Raw genomic sequence first — 22,901 nt, 5'->3', positions numbered from 1 at the left:
TGGCTGCAAGAGACCCAGTAGGAAAAAAACTTTGGCTGCCTACTGTTTATTCTATAGAAAGTGACACCTAAAATACCTTCTATAATACAGATGGTTTAAAACACATAGTGTTTTGAATCCTACTAGATAGTAGGGTGAAAGAAGACTACCTAGCACTGTGGAATGTTGCACCTTTAACACAATCTTGATGACATTGCTATTAAAATATCTTAGCATCAAAATTAAATCAAAAGCCATATCAGAGTCCTAGAATCTGGGCCCAAAATTAACAGCCCTGCCATGTTCAGAGATTGTGGAATTTTGGTACATAGGACTGAGAGGCAAAGAAATCTCCCCGAAAAATGGTACATTAAAAACCTCAGAAGTTACTCTGTGGAAAGTGAAAATCAGCCTAGTAGCGCTGTGCCTTTTTCATCCTGGATTCTGCGTAAGGCTCCATAATGACCTGCTGACAGCTGCAGTCTTCACTGGCCATGAGAAACCCCCATCTAAGGTGAAACACACATAAACAATGTGCCTTGCCCCAGCAAATTCCCTCTGGAAGTGTATTCCCTCCTGGCTGCATCTCCAGTTCTTCAGCTGGTTTCTTTGTAGGGTGCCACAGGAGCTGCGACAACCTGAATTGGCTATGACTCCTTCTAATGTTAAGAGGAGGTTCCAAGAGACTGCAGTAGCCCTTGGTCTTACCCCTTATTTCCCAACACACAGGGTGACAAGTCTCTTTTCTGAAAGAGGGGCAAGAAAACCGTATCAGTCCTTTTAGCCCAGTGATGCTTCTCACAGCCATAAAAATGGACAGTCAGCTGAATGTTCCTGCTCAAAAACAACAATTAAAAAAAAAACAACCTAGAAGCCCAAGGTATCTCACAAAATGTACTTTTATTTTTGCATGGAAAAATAGCCCTGTACTGCCCACCCCCCACAGCACCAGTTTTCTGTAGGAAACTCAGCACGTAGTTTGAAACATAGACCTACTAGCTAGAAATATCAGCAAATGGTGGGGAGGCAGGGGGTACAGATAGCATTGATAATGAAATAATAGTGATAAGGCAACAGATTATTCAGGACATCTGAATCCAAATGTGTTAGTTTCAGTCACACTCCCTTCTTCCCAAAAAACACATACTTCTTATTTGAAGACTGAAGTAATAATTTCATACAAAGTGAAGCGATTTTAGAATAGCTGATTTTTTGACAGAATTAGTATCTTTGTTGCAAGTCAGTTTCAGATGATTAATTTTCTTCACCATGAGGCTTAAAAGGCGCTTGTTTCTGAAATGCTAGGAGAGTTCATGGCACGGCCATTCATAAAACCGTTACTGAAACTTGATTCCTTGAGCCAAAGGTAAATCCTTGCTGTAGTTGATTGTACTGGAAAAGAAACAAGTATTTAGAGACCAGACTTGATTACCGAGACAGATTATGCAGTCCATTTCCTACATACGAGGCTTCTGGTTTCTGTCACGTGTATACAAAAAGAATTCTGTGAGCAGTTTGACTATTTAAAGTTATAAATTGACTTTACTCCAGTTTTCAATATAGTAACTATTACATGGAAAGACCACATTCCCCAAGATCAAAGAGAGAGTAAAGTATAATTTCTCTATTTCATCTCTTGCTAGGAGAACCTCCATACAGAAAAATCAAGGTGGGATTTCTTGTCTTCATACACCTTTGCATGGAAACCAAACTTAGCACAGGTAGAAGCTAGGGAGGGCAGCAGAGAGTGGGAATTGTCAATCACCACAGGCTCTCAGGAGATGTATGGATAGATACCCAACACATAGCTAAATTACCCACCACTGGCAACAGTGGCCCCCTCACAGTGGTTGTCACTTCACATAATTCCTGGCAAGTTTCAGTAATTAAAAAAAAACAAGCTAAGTTTAAAATCAAGCAAGAGGGGAAAAAAACCCAGGTTGTTTAGTGGGGTTTTTTTCCTTTTTAGGAACAGAGAGCAAAGAAAGGTCTCCATCTAGACCCTTCAAATCATCTTCTACTAGGAAGACAATGTAAATTCTTGCATGGCAATTACACTCACACATGGCTATCTCACATTCAGTGAGGACAACCTCCGCAGTCAAGGATTTATATGTTTTGAACTTTTGCATTTATTTGGAATTTAAAAGTCTGTCTTACCAAGTAGACCGTCTCATATAAAGTTTCCATGAATCACTTCCAGATTCTCTTCCCCCACCAGTGTGCTTTTCACCACCTGTAGGAAGAAGGTTATAAATGAAAACCTGAAAATTTTTTCGGAGCATGGAAATCTGGACTAACTCTAGGTGATACATTTTATAAAAATTCATGGGAAAAACTATTTCTTTGCCCTTGTTCTATATCTGAATACAACTCATACTGCTAGCTCTCTCCTCTTGCTTGATCCAAAAATTGATCTTCCAGCAGTTGAAAGTTTCATGATGCTGGCACTAGAGCAGCTTGTTTTAAAGCTTTTTTTTTTTTTGTATTTTAACATGGAACAGAGTACAACAATGTGCTAGTTCTTGCACTGTTTAAATGGTAAGATGAATATCTCTTCTCCCCCCCCCCACTTCCTTCAGTATATACAAAAAATGAGAAATAAAGGCAAAAATGTGTTTAAAGTATTTTTGTGAGAAAGTCTTAGGCTGTAATGTTTACATAGACATGCAAACATACACAACAACATCTTTCTATGCAGCCACATGTCTAAACAGATCCAGAACATATACTTCTGAGGTACATTCCCTTGATGGGGTCGGGGGGGGGGAATGCTACATGGAATATTTATAAACCGAATTTAGATATTTGTAAAGCTGAAATCAAACTACCTCTACTCAATTTCTGTTTTTTCTAAAGCAGTATAACTCAAAATTAACTTCAATGATTTCTTCAGATTTAGTAATTTAAATGGACTGATTAAAACCTTGAAAAATAAGGTGAGGAGACCTAAATTATACCAGTTAGTTTTACAGTAGTAATGCCTTATTCTCTTCCAGAATTACAAGGGGGAAAAAAAATCCCACCAGCTTATAAAAAACAAAAAATGTCTGAGGATTAATACCAAGTCTTTAGACCTGATGCTAGAGGATTTAATAATTTAAAGGATCAAGAAAAAAGCCTAAGTAACATACCAAAAGCGCCTCCAATCTCAGCCCCACTGGTTGGGATGTTGACATTCACAATGCCACAGTCAGACCCCTTCGGTCTACAAACAAAGATAAAGACACAATTACTCCTCAGGATCAGGAAAGGCTCCTTCCCAAAAATGAGGACTATAAAATGCTTAGCTAGCATTATGCATAGGTTTACAAAAGTCACCAAAGACTGTGATCTTAGGCTTCAGGAAGGCAGAAAAATAATTTAAATTATACCCAAGCCAGCGGAAAATCCTTCCCAAATCCTTGGTAAAGATGCTGCTGGAAAGACCTTGTTTTACTTCATTATTCCAGGCAAACACCTCCTCTTCCTCCTAGAAGGAACACATGCCAGTGGTTAAACCATGACCATTCAAAGCAACGCAGTTACAAAGAAGCATAGTGAGGAAAAAAACACCACACAACAGCCATAATGCAAATATACTAAATGCCACTTGGCAGATACATGTGCACCAAGTCAGGTGTAGGTTAACTCCACCACTGCACAAAACATACAATATGCTTTTGAGCAGGTTGACATGAACAAAAAAAAAAAATCTATTCCTGTCCAGACTCTCATTTAACTCCAGTATTATTCACAGAAAAAAAGCATAAATCATAGCATCATAGAATGGTTTGGGTTGGAAGAGACGTTAAACATCATCTAGTTCCAACCCCCCTGCCATGGCATAAATGGCAGTACATACAACCAGCTACACACTGAGGTAAACTATTACAGTACATACCCCACAGTACAGAACATCAGTTACCATTTCTTGAGGTGCTGGGACAATTACATGGACATGACATACATCTGAAATCTCCCTCCAGACTCATCTGTTAGCATCCTTCACACCTGACTAATTCCCCATTATTACTTTACCTTAAATTTCAGCACATACAGTATGGGGGCAAATGTCTCAGTGTGGACAATGGGTGCATTATGAGGAAGGCCAGTCACAATGGTTGGTTCAACATAGTTTCCAGGGCGATTTATAACCTTCAAAACACAAAAAAAGAAAAAACTAAGTAAGTTCAAACCAGCATCCTGCTTAGTACTAGCACATCAACTGCATACTTCATGGCTGGTTACTATAGCTGTGCCTAGCCATCAGAAATACAAGATCACGTCATCTGAGTAGGTAATATTTACTTGTTGAAGTATTTAAAATGCAGAAACATAACTTAGTCTACTAAGGAGGCAATCAAATCTCAGAGTCTAGCAGCTGACAAAACCTCCCTCCTTTCTCCTACTCATCAGCTGATTAGTAAACTGATTAGAACTTTACAGGTATGAGGAATAAAGAAGGTGCCAATGCAAGACAAGAACTCCCAGAATGTTATGTCCATGAGAATGAAACATCCCTTATGATGAAGATGTGCAAGTGGCTCTTGAATCTCCAGTGGTTTGATACTGTGAATCCAAGGACAGAATAACAATTTTTGTTATATATTTGATATTCACCATTTATATTCCTGTTCATATTTTCACCATCACTTGCAACTAGGGAGCGCAAGGAACAGCCAAAAACTCTTAGCCATTTCTTGGAGGAGAAGATAGCTCTTAAGTAGAGCCATCTTTGCCCTAAGGACAGGACTGCAATTCAGACATTCTCAGATTAACATCCTGTAATGGCTGACAGGACAAACTGAGATACAATCTTGGCCTAAGCCACCACATTATTGTATTTTTTTCCCCTGGAACACTAAATGTAGCAGGCAGAATAAAAGTCAGTCACCTTTCCACCGTAGACCACAGAGCCACCCTGTTGTTTCGCTTGTTCTACTGCATCAAGAAACATTTTCACTGCTTCTTTGGTATGAAGAGGCCCATACAGAGTGTCAGCTAAATACAAAAGATCCAAAGACATGCTTTCAGCAAAACTGTATACACTTGCAAATATTCTTATGATCACATTTTGGAAGTAATTATCTATCTGTCCAAGATAAGCAGTATTAGCTGGACTCTTAATCTCCCTTTCAGAGTTTGTATTCTAAATGAAACCAGCTACCTCACTCCCTGGTAAATTGCGAAAATTAGACAGCTTTGACCTATCATCTATTTGGAATTTAAACAGAAAGAAACAAACAGAAACTTGTCTCCTAAACCCATGACTTGGAAATAGCTACTTACAATCCCATGGATCACCGATGCGGACCTGGGCATAGGCCTTCGCAAGCTTTGTCACCACCTCATCATGGATGCTTTCATGGAGGAACTAAATGAAATGTGGTAAGAAGGTTGCAAGACAGCTCAGCCTATGCAACTATTTCTGAAGTACTACTGCACTTTCAAGAGAGCTGAATGAAGTGTGGAGATAGTGTTGCTCATATTCAGCAAATCCCAAAGTTAAAAATAAACACATGAGCAAGGCCTCAAAACAGCACTAACACCATGAAATGCAGATTTTAAATCTTTACCATGAAGGTTTAAAAACAGCAAAGAAACAAAAATCTAATTTTACCCCATCTCACATCAATGGTATCAATGTGTTCTGCAAACTTTTCAGTTACGTGTTTTAGGACAAATACTCTGCCCTTCCTATAAACCCAAAGTTAACCTGCATCAATTTTGACAATATTTACCCAATAAACCCAATTCTGAAAAGACTATATAGACACAGGCTGACACTTAACACCTTTAAACTTGTTAAAAATGATTGGTTAAAAATTAATAATAAAGTAAGCAACAGACACACCCTTGCTTTGGTGAAATCTAAACCCTGCGCCAAAATTCATAGCAAGCAAAAGCAAAGAAGCTCTGGCAATGAAAACCGAGAGAAATACAGGAGGTATATAAAATTTTATTTTCCTGAGTTTTAGCCCCAGGTACTTCTAGAAACACATACAAAGAAACTCTTTAGAGCTAGAATTACACTGGAATGACAAACTACCATCGTATTTGGCCATCACACAGATTTTTGACAAAGTAAAAACGTGTTTGAAAGATTATTTGTTGCTCTCCACAATACCAGGAATTGCCAGGCATCTTCTGAGCTAATCTGGAACTAAGTTTAAATTCAGAGCTACCCAAACCAGACAATACAGATTTACTTACCAGCCTTCTAGCAGTTGTGCATCTCTGACCCGCTGTTCCCACAGCGGCAAACAGAGCAGATGGGATGACTAGGTTCAGATCTGCGTCTTCAAACACTTAACAGAAATTAAGAATATCAGCATGTTACTGAAGTAAACAGACAGTTTGCAAGACTTCAGACACTAAACAACATAATAAACTGTCAGGCTGGACAACAAACATTAGGAATAGGTAGCATTAGCATAGCACACTAAGATACACTGAAACACCTCAAAACTCCTATTACTTATACACCTGGAATTAGACACACACAATTGGACGTAAATGTTAGGTCTGAAATACTGAAAAGAGCCTTGCACAATAAAGCTTGCAAAGGACTTCAGCTTCATTTTAATTCAAGAAACTACAAGCTGTTTCTTGCCATTTCTTCACTATGTCCTCTCACTGAGAAGTTTAGAAGCATGGAGAAACAATGGTAAAGTGTATCCAGATGGCAAGTGAAAAAAGTAACTAAAATACACAGGTGTACCATAATGTGAAATATAAATGAACTGAACAAATACATCTGGCTAAAAGACATTGGGTTATTTAAAACTTAAATACCACTCAGCTTAACCAGTCCCACAGAACTCTCTGAAGCATCAAAAGTTACTACTAAATTTGGGACAAAGTCCAACCAATGTTTACGCCATCATTCAAAGCCAATTCCACAAAAAGCAGGACTTCCATACAAAAAAGTAAACTATGAAGTATAATGCAAGTTTATGCTACTGGCTGCAAAGCAGCAAGGAGAAGAGACAGACCTGCTTGAATGTGATTTTCAGAAGAGCTTAATATTCTAGATAGGCACTTACATTTGTTCAGAATGTGAGAAAAGCGAAACAGAAGGTTACAGCACAATGGGACAGCAACTTAGGAATTTATCTACCTTGTATTTTCTTTCTGCCACAGTGCTTAGCTATTCCTTTCTTCACTTCAACAGTGAATACATGTAAGAGGCTTGAACTTTCATTTTTTATCTTAGAACATTACCCCTCCACAGTACTGAAGACAGAAAACTCTCAACATTCTACTACATATTTTTTGAAAACCCGGGGTCAGGGAAAGAACAAAGGGATAATTTGTTACAAACATTTGTATACTTTCAAATACGGAACAACAATTCTGTGTTGAATATTACCAATAATGGCATTGTTTCCTCCCAGTTCCAGCAGACTTCGACCTAATAAAAAGACACAAAACAAGTTATGTCATGTGCACATGTATTCACTGCACCTCATTCAGTGAGGTCACCTCTACCTAGAGCTAAGTTTCATTAAACCTATTTTTCTGGACAGGCAAAAGTTTTGGGCATCATATTCAACTATCACTCTAGCTAAAGCAGAAAATTACACCAAATACTACATTTATCACATACTGTGAATAGAAATAACTGGAGAACAGTTATTGCAGAAAGAAGCTTAAAAAAACAGCACTAGTATTTTTAGTGCAAAATAGCACTAGAAAGGAAAAGGTGAAAACAGAGTAAGTTCTATCATAGATACTATGATGCAGACAAAGAAGAGAAGGTGCTACAAAGATTAAAACTAAAGAGCTAAGAGTCCAGCAGTTGTGCGTGGACTTGCCTATACACTTTTAAGCATTTGCAACAAACACAGCATCTCAAAAATCGTAACTGTTCTCCTGTATTTATAAGGAACAAAAGACAAGGGGCCATTTCTCCGTGAACACACTGCCAAAAAGACCACAAGCCCTGGCTGTTCATCTTGATAATCTCCATTCACTTATATTCATGGACCATCCCCTGGACCCAAATTAACTGTAGGACCATGGATTTGTGGATATCCCGGAAAAAAACACCGAGTTGTAACAGAGCTTACTGAAAAATGCAGCATCTAATTTGCACCAAGGTGGGGGGGGGGGGGGGGGGGAAGTCACACAAGAACTAAGCGAAGCTGTTATTTTAACCTATGGGAATCCCTCACCTTTCCCGACCACGCAAAGAAATAGAAGAGACCCCACACACTCACCAAATCTCTCCTGAACCATAAGCGCTACTTGCTTGCCGACTTTCGTGCTGCCAGTGAAGGACAACAGGTCCATTCTCTCATCTCTCGCCATTGCTGTTCTGCATGACGGGAGACATACCACCATGTTCAAACAGCAGACAGCTGGAAGAGCTGCTTGCATCTTCCACATAAACCAACTTCAACCAGGGAGATCTCTCAAAGTCAGAACCACTTCTTTGAAAACATCAGGTAAGTGACTGGGCCGGCAGCAGGAAAGCTTCTTCTTAGCCAGAAAAAAGGAACAAGGCTGTTTCCCTCACCCTTTTCAGACCATAACAGCATCACCTGTACTAATTTTGAAATTCAATCTGAAGTATGTAGTGAGACCAGCTCCAACTGTTACGTTCCCCAAGAAAATATGCATACCTATGACATTTTTAATGTTTACTATGTCTTTTGTCTTGTCTTGAAATGCTCAAAAGATACATCTGAATATATATCTGTACTGGGAATTGCCACATTGGAACAATAAAACAATATGATTTGTACAGCTTCCAAGCACAGGTATGCATCTATAAGCAAGTGCAGAGTCCTATGTGAGCATGGAAAATGGGGAAGTGTTCTCCTCTACAAGTGGTCTGAAAGACCAATGGGCTAGAAATTGAAAACTCCTAAGAACATGAGTTGAATTTATTAGCTGTAATCTTGGGCTGTAAGCATATGCAGAAGTACAGACTTAATCATTTCTCTTCATTAAGCATCTGATAAGTTACTTGCTAGCAGCTGAACTTACAACAGCAAGTAGAAATTCACATGATGTTTACAGCAGAGTTTCAGACCAGCTGATAAAAATTATGGCAACACCTATGTGCATGTACTGCGAACTCCTGGAGATCAGAATAACTTCTTCACAACAAGTACCTCAGAATATTTTTTTACCCTCTATATCATCTTCACAAAACACAAGAAATGTTACCTACCCAATGTCTGCTCCACCACAAACCAGAGAACAGATTGCTCCTGGAACTTTGTTATCCTCCAAGACTTTGGCAATTATCCTAGAATCAAAGATGTAAAAATCTGAGATTTCCAACAGGTGCATATAATAGGGAATGAACCATTAAAGCTGTCTGACAACGCACATGAAAAAGCTACTTATAAAAAGCAGCAGTCTTGCAGTTAATTGACAAGTAGTTTGTACAGTACATAATTCTCCCATCAAGGACTTCAGTGTCACAGCTCACACAAAAGTAACACAAAACATACTTCTTATGCATCCACACAACTGGCACGGACAAAAATTACATCAGTCTGTAAAAACCTTGGCCACAGTTTTTCACCATTAGAAAGAGATATTTATATAACTTCGTGGAGCTACATAAAATACTCTCAAGTCGTTTGGGGCCATTGTTCTCAGGAGTTAATATCAAAACTACAAGACTTACTAATCAGTTATTTTTAAAGGGCTTACTTACATTTAGGATTTAAAAATAGATGTTATTTGTAGCACACAATAGGTAAGTATTTAAAATGTTAATATAGTAAGTGAAGTAACAATAAACCTAGAGTACCACTATGACATTTATTCTTTGGAGTTCTTCTCCCTTTAGTCAAGAATGGGCTTTGAACCCTAGAAACACAAGCTAAGTTTTTACTGGGTTTGGATTCTAAAGATGGGGTGAAGGCATCTTCAGCCAGCCAGAAGAATCTGACAAGAAACTGGGTGCTGACGTTGGGCTGAAACTCCCAAAAAAAGGGGTAATTCTGAAACATGGATGTGTGATTCAGGGAAGATAAATTGCATGAGCAATTAATCTTCTACAAGGAATCAAACCACTCAGCTAGCCCTACTTCAGCAAAGGCACATCCCTGGTCCCAGAAAAAAATGGCTAACAGTATAGGTAACATCCTATATATTCTGTTACTTCTTAGGTAACAAGGGGAAAGTAGTTCTTCTGACCATTAAGCACTACCTCAAACAGAAAAGAGGTTATTCAAAAAGCAAAACAGAAAGGAAAGAAACCAGAACTCACTTTGTAACAGCAACACTAATGAGGGATGTTGTAGGAGCACCCTTCCTAAAAAGAAAAAAATTATATAAAAGACGAATGACATTATTTTCTCTTCAATTCTTCAAGAGTAAGAAATAATTCAAATATCAATTTTTATGGTATCTAAAACACAGCACAATTTGGTTAAGTAGGTTTTCAGTTGTGCGTTGACAGGAAATCAAGTGTGGTTTTTGCACAGCTGAGCATTCAGAGCTTCTACTGAAACCCACATGAAGAAGAGCTATGCCAGACGGAGTGAAGCAGCTGAAAATGGAACAGAGGCTGGAAGAGGAAGCAAAGCTGCTTTAGATTCCTAATGTTAGCTGTATCTATTCTGAAAATATTAGCTATTCACTATCATTGCTGCAAGACATCAACCTGAGTTCTTTATTAACAGGCCATTTTGCAAAGTCCTGGACAGGTCTGAATCACAATATCTTGTAAAAGAGTGACCCCAAAAGAAAACAAAGCTCTTTGACTACAAGTGAACCTAAAAATAAACAGAAATTAAGCCCACATGAAATACAATCAAATATACAGAAATACCAGATATTTGGTAACAATCTAATGCCTGAGATATTAGCTAATTTTAAAATATCGTCAGTACATTGGAGAGCTGTTACCTTACCAGAGGCAAGCATTTCCACAGATCATGGCAATTGCACTGTTCCACCCATAAACAGCTACAGGGAAGTTAAAAGCTGTGATGATTCCCACTAAACCAACAGGATTCCACTGCTCTATAAGGGCATGGCCGGGTCCTGAAAACAAAGAAACAATGTAATGCAATTTGCATCCATTTAATATTTTTTTAATTTATTTTTTAATAAAGGAAACCATGAAGCAAGGGGCCTAGTATCACTTCTCTGTCCACCAGAGCATTAGCTTGTGGACAGCTGTATTGTATGTGCTCTGCAGTTTACTGGAACAAAGTTATCTAGATCGTGAAAAAAACTATTAATTTAACAACACAAAGTGTTACTATTTTAACTACTCAGTTAACAGAATGGTGATTGCTGATCGCTAACTGACAAGAAGGTCCCTCATTTCTAAGTACACCACTGAATTTTTACATACTTTCCTCTAGCACCTGCATTAACAAAGAAATCAAAGAGAATCTAATGCTTCAAAGAGTGGAGAGAAAAATCTATTGCCCCTTGATATACACCACAGGCTAGATACTTCATTAGGTGGCGCTACTGCTTACCAGCACATCTAATCCTAGACAACATGCTCCCTAGATAACTCACAGTACAGAGATTTTGCTGCATTACATCACTGTATATTTAAGATATATCTCCATCTCTTCATTTGTACAAAAGAACAACCGCAAGAAAACAAAAAAAACCCCAAAAAAACAACATACATACACACATACTTACTTTCTGAAGGCAAAATAGGACCACCAATCATTCGGGACAAACCAACAGCATAGTCACAGACATCAACATACTCCTGCACTTCCCCAACACCCTCGACAAAAATCTTTCCCATTTCCAAAGAGACCTGAAAAAAAGAAGAGCAAAACAAAATTATTCTTTAAAAAATTGCCTTACATGCCCAATACACTTTGTCTCCCACTAATGTCAGGTGTATTTGTAAACCAAGTAAGATTTAATACACATTTTTTCCATTAGAAGAGATTCACCTCTTCCCAAGTTATCCGTAGCTCAAAGAAAGATCACAATAGACAACTAGACAGGAGTCACATTCAATAGGAGGAAATCAGAAGAAGACAGTAATGAACAGATGAAATTAAAAATAATCTACTGAAATGAGTAGCCAACAGTAGCAAGGTGCACTGGTTTAGATCAACAAAACACTGAATTTCCATCAGGACATTTGTACATACTGTGGACCAGGCACAGAATAAATTGGAAAAGAGGGATTACCCTGCACTAGCAAAAGTGAAAGTAATTTACATTTTTCAAAAGCAGACTACTAATTTCATAACATCTCAAAGTGAGTTTGAGGGATTCCATTTTCAGACACTGCTGAAAATGTCTACACATCTCTAGTATGTTAGTAACCTGGGATGTTTAGGATTGATTTTTTAATACTTTTTTTATTAAGCTGAAGTCAATCCTAAGCTATGTCCTTCTGTTAAAGGCACATTAGATGTACACTGCAGCCATATAAACTATCAGTAAGAATCAGCTGGTATTTTAAGACATTTTCCTGCAAAAGTGAGAAAATTCACTAACTTATGAACTAAGAAGTCACCCTTTTACCCCCACTTAATTTTACAGTCATGCTCTGGTATCTAGCTGTGACATTCATACAGATAACACCTACCACGTTAGACTGATAATTGTACTTTGAAAAAGCTGTTAAGTGAGGAATCAGGTTCAAAGGTTTGCTACAATATTTTACTCCCCATGCAAAGGTTAAAATAAAGGTGACTAAATGTATTTCTAGGTATTTGTATAACATCCATGGTCATCTTGAGAGAAGGAATAGCCTCCTCAGTGACCAGAAATAGAGGAGCATCAGACATATTTAGTATGAAACACAGCAGTGAGTCCGTAAGTACGATAGAGATCCATATGGATACTTGACAAGGACATTGTGAGGCAAGGCTATAAAGTTCCAATGGCATATGAAAAGGCGAGTTGCCATATCATTCCCTTTTACATACCCTAAAGCCAGGAGAAGTCCTAAACCCTCAATACCTATTGCACAGCTTTCACCCTGAAGTTCACCCCCTATCCTGGAAGAGCTGAACAGATTTATTATCTGTTTAGGAAAACTGGAAAAATGCTCTGGCACTAAGCAACAAGTTTTGTCCAAGGAACATACATCAATACATACATTCTGTCTGTCCACGCTCACCAAGGAAGCTGTACCATTTCTGAATACAAACTACATTAGCACTCCAATTCCACCACAGAAACTCTGCTGACAACACAACATCAAGGGAAACGGCAGAACAAGGTTTTATAGGTTAACAATATGGGCTTGACTACATGGAGTTATTAACTGACACCTTCTTCTGAATAGTGGCACATACAGGCAAGCCTTGTAAAAGCGAAGTTTCCCACTTGTCTCCTTTTCGTCCCTAGCAACTACCAAGTGTTTTAAAGAAGCAGTCCTTCAACCTTTATGTCCTGCACAGCACTGCAAGAAGATCTCATTAAGACCATCTCACCTTCTGAAGCCTTATACCTCCACATGTCAGTTCACAAAATCCTGCGGATCACCAAAAAGAGCTCAAGGTTAAAAGCTCTGCATTAGAGGAAGGTCTTTTCCAGGACACTTTTAGTATCAGACAATGCCCTATCTGACAAGCAAGTGGGAAAACAGCAGGACAGCAGCTGCAACACTCCTCCCAGTAAGAGTACAGGCTCAAAATGAATCACACTTCCTTTTCCTATTATACATTATCATCTTCAGTGTAGGATGCCAGAATGCAATCTTACATTTTTTTTCCCCCTTTTCCTTTTTTAAAAAAGTTAAATTAAATATAATTAAGTTAATTTTTAAAAATTAAAATTAATTTTGGCAAGCTAATAGAACTAACAGCATTTTAACAATTACTAAAAGTTAGTATCACAGAGTGGTACATTAAAAACTGAGAACAACGTTTTGACAAACCGACCCCACAAAGTTAAGCTGCTTCTTAAAACACCTTACCAAGCTTCCTAGAACTTTAATTTTTTGTCTCAGGGCATCACCAATCTGTCGCACTATTTCTCCACGCTTAGGTGCAGGGATCTAGTCAAAACAAAAGAAAACAGAAGAATTATTTGAGACTGAACATCTGTGATTTCTGCTGCATATATATTTTTAGTTTTCTACCCCTGCAGAAAGAAATTACTGATTGTTGTACTTTTCCCCTATCTTCCCAAGACATTATTGCTCATTCATTTTTATCACATACACTGCTTTACAAAAAATTGTTTCCTGCCTCACAGAAACTGGTAACACTGCATACATTTATATCTGTTCAAAACTTCAGTTCCACTGAATATTGCTAGAAGCATTCAGATTATTAGTTCTGCTACTTCTGTCCAGCTACACCACCCACAATGCCCCCAAATAATCAGCTGCACCTCAAGAAACAAGTATTTTTTAATAAAAGCACATTCACTGGTTTCTGAGCTTTTGAAGCATATTTAACAGCACAATTTAACATCACAAACATTTTTGACAATGGCTGTTCACATTTACTTTGCTAGTCATTCCTGACACACACAGAAGCCTTGATCATGGAAAAAGCAAACCTATATACCAAGTATTAATAGATATATTTTTTTATGTGGTATCAGTATGTTAGATAACAATCAGTAGCCAGGATTAATAATAAACCATATAAATGCAACCGGATTTACAGAATTAGAACAGCAGTTCTCTGGGATGAGGGAGGTGGGGAATACATAAACCATGCAAGCACCATCTTTACAGGCCAAATGTTTCAGATAAGCTCACTACAAACACCAAAATTCACAAACAACAACAAAAAAAACCCAAAAAAACCAACTTTGAGATGAGGCTTTAAAGCATTCGATCTGTTGATTCTTTATTATGTGTTAAGATTGCTTTCAGATTATTTCCAAACACATTAGAAACTGGCATGCACTCACCAACACTATATTCACAAATTATAACAAAAGAACATGTACTAACATATCCTGAGGAAGCTAAAGAAGCTGTTCTGTTTGTCTTGAAGTCTGTTCTCTTCAGGAAAGGTAAACTACTTTGCTTTGGATAAAATACATAACGCGCAGTACCTTAAAAAAATCCAGGTTTCAGTTTGTATCAAAGAAATAGCAGGTAGCTATAAAAACCAAGCCTGGCATGGCTAGCAAGAGAATGGGTGCTGGCTGGACATAGCTTGTAAAGGTGCACTGAGAATAAGGAAAAATAGCTTACCTATTGTCTGACACAGCAATGTAACCATTAATGTTTTACAGTAACAACTGTTTTGTGAGATACCAGAGCAGCTGGTGAACAAAAAAAAAGCACACTCAAAACCAGCAGTCCTCCTCACCCCTTGAGAACAAGATTACTGCCATAGGTCAGACGTCCAAACAGACTGCAGAGCTCTCCGGCAGGAGAAAGCATGCAGAAACATGAAGTTAAACACACCTACAAGGATAATTTGCTTGCTACAAAGTTTCTGAACTTCAGCAGACCCATTGGCAATGGCTTACAGGCACAAGCCTGGGTATATTTGCCAGACTTTTAAAAACAAACATTTCTGACAAGTCAATGCCCTCATCTTTGTACCTCAATGGTAATGTACGCAAGTTGTCTGGGTTTGTTTCTTGAGCTCCTCACTGCAAATTTTTGCTTTAATGCAACATACACAGTACAAACATATTTTTACACCTCCACCTGACAGGGCAATTTAACGGCCTTTATCTGCCAGAGATACGTTATAAAAGTGAAGTCTCTGTTAACTTACATCAGCCCAGACCTTCCATGCCTCTTTAGCCTTCTTTACTGTTTCTTCATAATCCTCCAAACTAGCCTACATGAAGAAGCATGTCAAAGAAAATGTTAGGAATTTTCTAGAAGCATGTTAGGAAAACCAAAATCCCAAAACAAACAGCACAGAAGAGCTTCTGCATCCAACTCAATGTATTTGTAGTGGAGAGTACTGCACTACAGAATACCACTTTCACTGGCAGCTTGTATTCTACTAGTTTGGTCCCAAGATGGCATGTTGAGTTGCTTGAAATTACTGTTGAGAAAAACCGTATGTGCTGCCTCAGAAAAAAAAAAAAAATAACATGAGGAGGAATTTTCCTTCAGATGACAAAGTATGCTCCATAAAGAACAGCTGTAAGGGAGGCATTCATCATATACTCATATAACTTATCTTATAGCATTGTTAAACAAAGGCTGTGAGGTGAGGACTGTCCTGCTCCACCAGCCTCACCGACATTAATTAATTACAGTCTAATGGAGTCCTAATATTCAAAAGGAGTAGGTTAGCGATGTAGCGCTATTCTCATGCTAAAAACTTTCACAGATTTACCACGTGAATGCCACGTTGCTCTCCTTCATACCTCCCCCTGGCCACCAACCTCCACTGAGTAGCCACATCCCACCCCTGTGGATTCTGCAACTTCCCCTAGAAAAAAACGGAAAGGAGCAGAAGCAGCCCTCGTTCTTCCCAAGAAAACCTGCAAGACTGTATGTAGAGAGGTGGGGGGGGAGCTGGGGGTGAGGGCGGAGGGGAGGTTAACAGCTCGATTTTCTTCCCGGAGATGCCGCAGGCTTGTTCCAGCGACGGCCCGAGCTGTGGCGAGTTCCGTCAACCGCCCTGGCCCCACCAGCCCCGGGCCCCGGCCGCCGCCCGCCGGCAGGTCCCCGCCCTTCGCCAGCCTGGCCGAGGGGCAGCAGCCGCTCCCGAACCGACGCCTCGGCACCCGCACCCGGGGGGCTCCCCGCTTCCCCGCAGCCGCAGGGCCCCCGCCCGCCCAGCTGCCCCGGCGGCCCGGGCCACGGCGCGCTCACCTGCCGGACGCTGGCGATGGGCTCGTTGTTGGCCGGGCAGTAGGTCGTCACCACCTAGAGCAGGAGGGGGGCGGTTAAGCCGCGAGGCCGCGCTCGCCCCTCTACCCAGCGCAGGGGGCGCAACGCCCCAGGCCCCGCCGAGGCCCGGCCGCGCCGCCGCGCCGCGCCCACGCAGGGCCCGGCTCCCGCGGGCCCGCTCCCCGCCACAGGCCGCGCCGCCGCCCGCACCTGGCCGCCGCCACCCCAGCGCCCGTTGTACACGCCCGGGTTCTCCTCCTGCAGGCCCAGCTCCCTCAGCCAGGCGTAGCGCGGCTGGTTGACCAGCAGGGTAGACATGGCGGCTGCCGGGGCCCCCGCCCGCAGCGGTAGCAGCGCGGCAGCAACACGGCGCACGCCAAGCATGGCCGGCGGCCGCCCGGGGTGGGGAGAGGAGAGGCGGGGCTGGGGGCACGCGGCGGAGGAGCCCCGCCCCCGCCCCGCCCCCCCGCCTCCGGCGCCGATTGGTGGTGGCGCGGTCCGCCGCGTGCCCCGGGCCCCGCCCCTCCCGCGTGGCCGCGGGACGCACCGGTCCCGTATTTCTAACGGCAGGGGAAAGTGAAAGCACACGGGCGTTCAAACGGGGAGCGGCTGTAGCTGTCCTTGTTCAGCAAAGGAGGAATAACGATGGTGATGATGGTGAATGGTGATGATTATAATAACAATAATAATTATGATGGTACTGTTACTAATAATAACAATAATAAAAGTGTACTTTTCATTCTTTAATGCCGTGCTTGAATCTCAGTGAAAGGAAGCAGCTCCAGCCTCTAGGCCAGCCACTTACCCACGCACCACTGTTTGTGATGCCACGGTGTTTCCATTTCTCCTTTCCCGTACACAGGACCAAGACACTTACCTCACTGATATGCACCCATCTTGCAAAACTGCAAGAGATTTTTATCTGATATTTTTAACTCCCCTTAAAAGGCTTTAGAAATTTAAACAACTTATTATGCTCACAAAATACTATTTTCAGCAATGCAGTATTTTCTGAATGATAAAACCTCTAAGGAGTAAACTTTAAATTAGGAGTAAGCTTTAAATTCTTTAGCACATGAGAAGAAAATGCCACGGATCTCCAGAATGCCACAATTTATATTCTGGTTTCCACAACTACACACTTCTGCTTACTGTAAATTATATTAAGTATAAACAATTTGCTCTTTAAGAAACAGTTGTTCAAGAGTATTTTGTCAGATGAAGGGTATTTTTGGATGATGTAAACAGATTAGTATTATAAAGCAATCCAGCAAGATTCAAGAGCTGAAGATGCAATTGCCTTCATTGCACTCAAGATCAAATTGTCATTTGCACAAGGAAACCAGGATTGGATACTATAAAACTTGTACCAAAAAGATAGCAAACCATTCACCTTTGAGAGGAATACATAAAATCTCAAGCAAAAGCAACTCAAAAGGGAAATTACTGCATCTGAAAGGTAAGAATCTTTTTTTTAAGTATGGGGATAAAACCTTACCTCTACCCGGAGAACAAACACCATCAAAAGAACAGCCGTACAGGCTTTCTTCCCCTCCTTTGACACCATGCTTTTACAGCCTTGACTTCAAGAACCTATGCTACAGATGGTATGGTAGATCAGTCCCCAGAGCTGTATTTTCATCATCCAGCCAGCAGAACCTATCAAAAACCTGTTGGATAGGTCTCCATCACACCTGATCTGGAGTGAGTTTGGTTTTACCTCATGACCCAGAGGTGTGAAGCATCCCTTGAGCTATTCTATCTCCTGATGACTGTTTCTCATAGTGCAAACCTTTTTCTCAGAAGGTTTAGTATATAGATCAAATATAGAGATGAAATAGGCTCCAGCTGGCTCTACAACCTGCAGCACCTGGTGAAGCTGGAGCTGCAGCAGCTCCACACGTGCCTCAAGGAAGAAGAACCTGTCAAGGGAGTACCCCATCCCAGTAACTGAGACACCTTTGTGGCCATAGCTGTCCTCACATAGCATTCACTGGCACAATACAATGCCAGGGGAACAGAAATTCATAGTTATGTGTTTGAAACCATCCAGATGCCCATCAGAGAGCTTGACCTCCATCGACTTTGGTGAAACTTTGCAGAGATCTTCCTGAGAAGGTCTGGGCCTGACACCTCCCAGAGGAACTGGGGGGATATACACCAATGTGAGGATATGGGCTTTCTCATGGTATTCAATACCGAGATTCTGGACCCACTGCCTCAAGAAAGTCAAGAACCTGAAGGCACCAATGAGCCTTAATGGACCTGAACGGCTTTGCCTGGGGCCTCTGTCCCTCAACCCAACACCCAGGCATTGACTGAAAGTCAGCCCTGGGCCTTTGGTCCCTCCTGCCATGGAGCAGCCACAGCCACACCTCTGCATGGACAAGGATGTGGCGAGCCAGACCCTGGCCCAGGGGGGGCTGGCCTCTGCCCATCACCATGGGACCTGTTTGTCAGCTGCTGGCGTGGTCCTGACCCTGGCCAGCAGGCCAGCTTCCTGGCTTCACCTCGGACCTGCCTTGCCACTGCCATACTGCCTCACCACCTGGGCTGTGACTTGGTCTGGTGAGGCCCCTGTCCTGTCCCCCAGCTCCCCATCCCCCAGGGAGCAGTGGCCCTTACTGCTTCCTGAAAGGGAGGGTACAGCTGCTTCAGGATGGTAATCTTTGAGAGGTGACATTTTCTAATGCATGGCACAGTTTCATGCGGACTTTCACCTTTTTTGACCTTAAACGTCTATCTATGGTCAAAGTGATATTTCACAATGACATAGCTGCAAGATGTCCTCAACCCATTCACTGGGTTCTAGCAAAAAAGTGGGACCCTCAAATGTTTAGGGCAGTAGCTGAGGCACAGGCAATGTGGTTTCAATTCCACAATCCTTCTCTGTCACCATAAGCAAGCAGTTCCTCCAGCCACAACTACACATGGCTATTGGTACAGCAGCGACAGGTCAAGCCACAGAGAACATCAAAACCCTGGCACCATGCCTGACTTGGGTCTGCTCATCTTCTTTTGCTCCAGCCTGTCCAAGCAGATGGAATTTTTGCTGTCACAAGTGGTGCCAAAGTCCTTTCAGGAGGGACCTGAGGCTGACTTGCCATGTTGGTTTGTGATCAGATATGCAGGACCTGCGGTGTGAGTCACATTGCTTTTCAACCATCCACACCAGTAAAAATGTGGTTTAGACCTGCATGAAACCTCAGCCTGTGGGGCCCAAAATTTTTTCTTCCTCACAGGCCCAAGTCCGTATCTGTATCTAGATACACTTCTAGATGCTACAAGTGTGACAGGAGTGTGAACTCAGGCCAATGTCTGAAATACAGCCCAGGCACAACCTGTGCTTCTGCAGAGCAAGGCTGATCACAGGAGGGTGTGCAGGATACAGAAAGACTGTGTAACAGGGAGCTATATGAGAAGGGAGGAAAAAAGCTCCGTAATAGACTAAAGTATGTATTTTTTTCTATTCTACATGGTCGTACTGAGCTTGATATTTTAAATATTTATTTATTAAAGGGAATTTCAGTGAGAAATTACCTATCTATGGTGACTTTACTTTGCAGTGTGATTATGCTAACATGGCAGTTTGCATTCCCCTTGATCTGGATGCGTTGTGTCCATTAGTGAGAGCACACCTTGAAGTCTGTGTTGTTTAAAACTGGTCATGGTATCTTATTCTGCCATTAGGATATAATTAGGGTTGCTAAAATACTCATTTATACCAAAGCTTACAAACTGAGGGGAAAAGATCCATTTCCACCAAAGCTTACAAATTGAGGGGAAAAGATCCATTTTACTGGTGCTTGTGGAAGTCAGTAAAGATGTGTCCTCATCTTGTCCATCAGCTTTTCCTTATTTCCAGATCAATGGTGAGGTGAATCAGCTGAGCATGTCCACAGAAGCACTTTGCTCCACCTCAAGGAAAGCAGCATGGTGGTAGAAAGGGGCTGGAAAGGGAGACAGTTTGACTGCACCCCAGTTGTAAGCCAGTCTGTGGGTCCTGTGAAACTGTGCCCTTGGGTTCTGGGTTCACTTCGGTGCTCTTCAGGTATAGCCTTTCCTTGCCCTGTGCTTCATTTACACATCTGTAGGAAAAGGTATAAGCTCCTTCCCTGCGTGAAGGATGATCCAGGGAGCGTTAACTGCTTGGGTACAATGAGGATGGATGTCAAATGTCCACATAGGGAGGAGGTCATCCCAGAGCTTTTATGTTTACATGAAGTCAGAGTTGCTTCAGCCCAGTACAAGAAATTCAGGCAGAGTGGGGCAGAAAGGGGAAAAGCTTCCAAAAACATGCTTAAAACTCCCGTGTTTGCAGCGTGACACAGCTTTGCCCGAAAGTAGCAGGCTCTTCTGTCATATTTACACAACAGCTTTCTCAATTAATTTTCAGAAGGAACTGTGTATTTTCCTCAGTGGTAAGATATTGGGAATGCAAAGAATTATGGCAATTCTTGCTCTCAAAACACAGTTAAAGCTGCAGGGGTGGAAACATGTGATAAAGTTTTTCTCCTGACCTTGTTACCATGTAGTTTAGTCTTTTTTAGCTTTGTAACTATACTTCTTACATATAACTTTTCTGTTTTAGCTTTGTAACTATATTGTTTGTTTCAGTGTAATCACTATGGAGAGATTGCTAGCCAACCCAGGTTCTGTAAGAGTCGTTTAAAACTTAGGATCTCTGAGGAGACCCTTGTATACAGGTAACTAATGAAACAGGCTTGGACTCTCCTTGGGCTCTCCATATCAGGGAACTAAATTAAGGTTCAGTGATCGGTCAGCTGCCAACTCTAGGGTTGGTTATTGTTTGAGACCCCTTAGAAGACTCAGAGACACCTTTAATGGGTATGTGTGATGCTTACTTAACATAGTCCATCCTGTTGAATGAATATGTAAGCTTTTTCTGAGAAATGTAATGCATAATCATAAGTGTGGACTATATAGTTTTGTTTGAATGAAGCATACAGCATGCACATTGGGTGGAGCATTCCCCCATGCATCCGTCACTGCAATACAAGAATGCCTGCTTCTCAACACTATGTTGGTGTTAAGGAGTTTTCTTATTCCTGATTTCAGTGACAACCTGAAACATTTCAAATCACTTTTGAAGCAGCCCTTCACTTTTGTAGTTTGTCTGTTACTCATATTTTAAAGTTTCCTGGTTACTCAGCACTGAAAGTGATAGCACCTACAAATCACTTGAAACCCAAGAAATAGACACATATGATTGTATAGCCTGTAAAGGCAGAAAACGGTTTGAGATATTTAAAAAAAACAACAACAAAACAAACCCCTGAGACCGAAAGTATCTTGCCATGTGGACAATACAGCATGGAATTTAGCTTACAGATATGTGGTGATGCAGGTCGAGGCGGACTGAAAAAACACTATGTCTGCGTGGCTGGGTTCGGACAAAATGACAAAATGGCCTTTATTGTTTATACAAATTATTTATATATCTTAGACAGTACATGTGTCAGACCCTGATAGGTTTTTGTGTTCTTCTTGCTTGCTATTTGCTGTTGCTGTAGGTGCCCATATGCTGCAGTTCTAAGTTCCAGTTCTTCACATCTTGTTTACATATCTGACAATTTGTGGCTGTCTTAAAGGTACATGGCTAAGTCTTTGAAGTCAACTAACTTTTCTGCAGACCTGCTGCAGACCCCAATGCAGACAAACAACAGACTTTACATATTTAGCTTCAAACGATTGTATAATGAGCAACAACATACTATCTGACTTCAATCAGTAATGCTTTAGCACAAGAAGTGATCAGCAGATAGTAACATCTGAGGCTGAAAAGGGAGTCCAACAACAACCTCTGCAGTCTGGCTTGTACTTTCCATGCCAAAGTTGGTGGTGAGGTGGACACATCAGAAGGGAGAGCCATCTTACAGAGACACCCTGGCAGGCTGGAGGAGTAGTCAGGGAAGAACAGGGAAGTTGAACAAATACAAGTGCAAGATCCTGCAGCTGGGATGACATAACCAAAGAACCTGGTAGGGCTAGAATCTGGGTGGCAGGGGAGCAGCCTCGCTGAAAGGGAGCTGGGGGTCCTGGTGGACAACAGACAGAACAAGTCAGCAGTGTGTCACTGCAGCAATGAAGGCAAATCGGATCCTGGGCTACATCTGGAGGGACATTACTAGCAGAGGTAGAGATGTGATCATCCCACTCTACTCGGCACTTTTCAGGCTGCACC

At 41.3% G+C, this 22,901-nt stretch overlaps 1 protein-coding gene across 1 annotated transcript; it reads right to left on the bottom strand.

Moving 5' to 3' along the window:
• Window positions 1–860: 860 nt before the first annotated feature.
• On the bottom strand, window positions 861–17,107 carry ALDH7A1 (aldehyde dehydrogenase 7 family member A1). The gene is made up of 18 exons (XM_055698356.1): window positions 16,907–17,107; window positions 16,679–16,732; window positions 15,621–15,686; window positions 13,847–13,927; window positions 11,596–11,719; window positions 10,842–10,974; window positions 10,196–10,240; window positions 9,143–9,220; window positions 8,184–8,281; window positions 7,334–7,375; window positions 6,175–6,269; window positions 5,251–5,335; window positions 4,856–4,962; window positions 4,000–4,116; window positions 3,354–3,451; window positions 3,114–3,187; window positions 2,140–2,215; window positions 861–1,371 (listed from the first exon to the last, which is right to left on the bottom strand). Exons 1-18 carry the CDS (start codon window positions 17,078–17,080, stop codon window positions 1,317–1,319), a joined length of 1,602 nt encoding a protein of 533 aa, XP_055554331.1. The 5' UTR covers window positions 17,081–17,107; the 3' UTR covers window positions 861–1,316.
• Window positions 17,108–22,901: the final 5,794 nt, after the last annotated feature.

The sequence above is a fragment of the Falco cherrug genome, chromosome Z (genome assembly GCF_023634085.1).
Source record: "Falco cherrug isolate bFalChe1 chromosome Z, bFalChe1.pri, whole genome shotgun sequence".
In the NCBI taxonomy this organism is placed as follows: domain Eukaryota; kingdom Metazoa; phylum Chordata; class Aves; order Falconiformes; family Falconidae; genus Falco; species Falco cherrug.
This window is presented reverse-complemented; position numbering and strand designations above follow the sequence as displayed.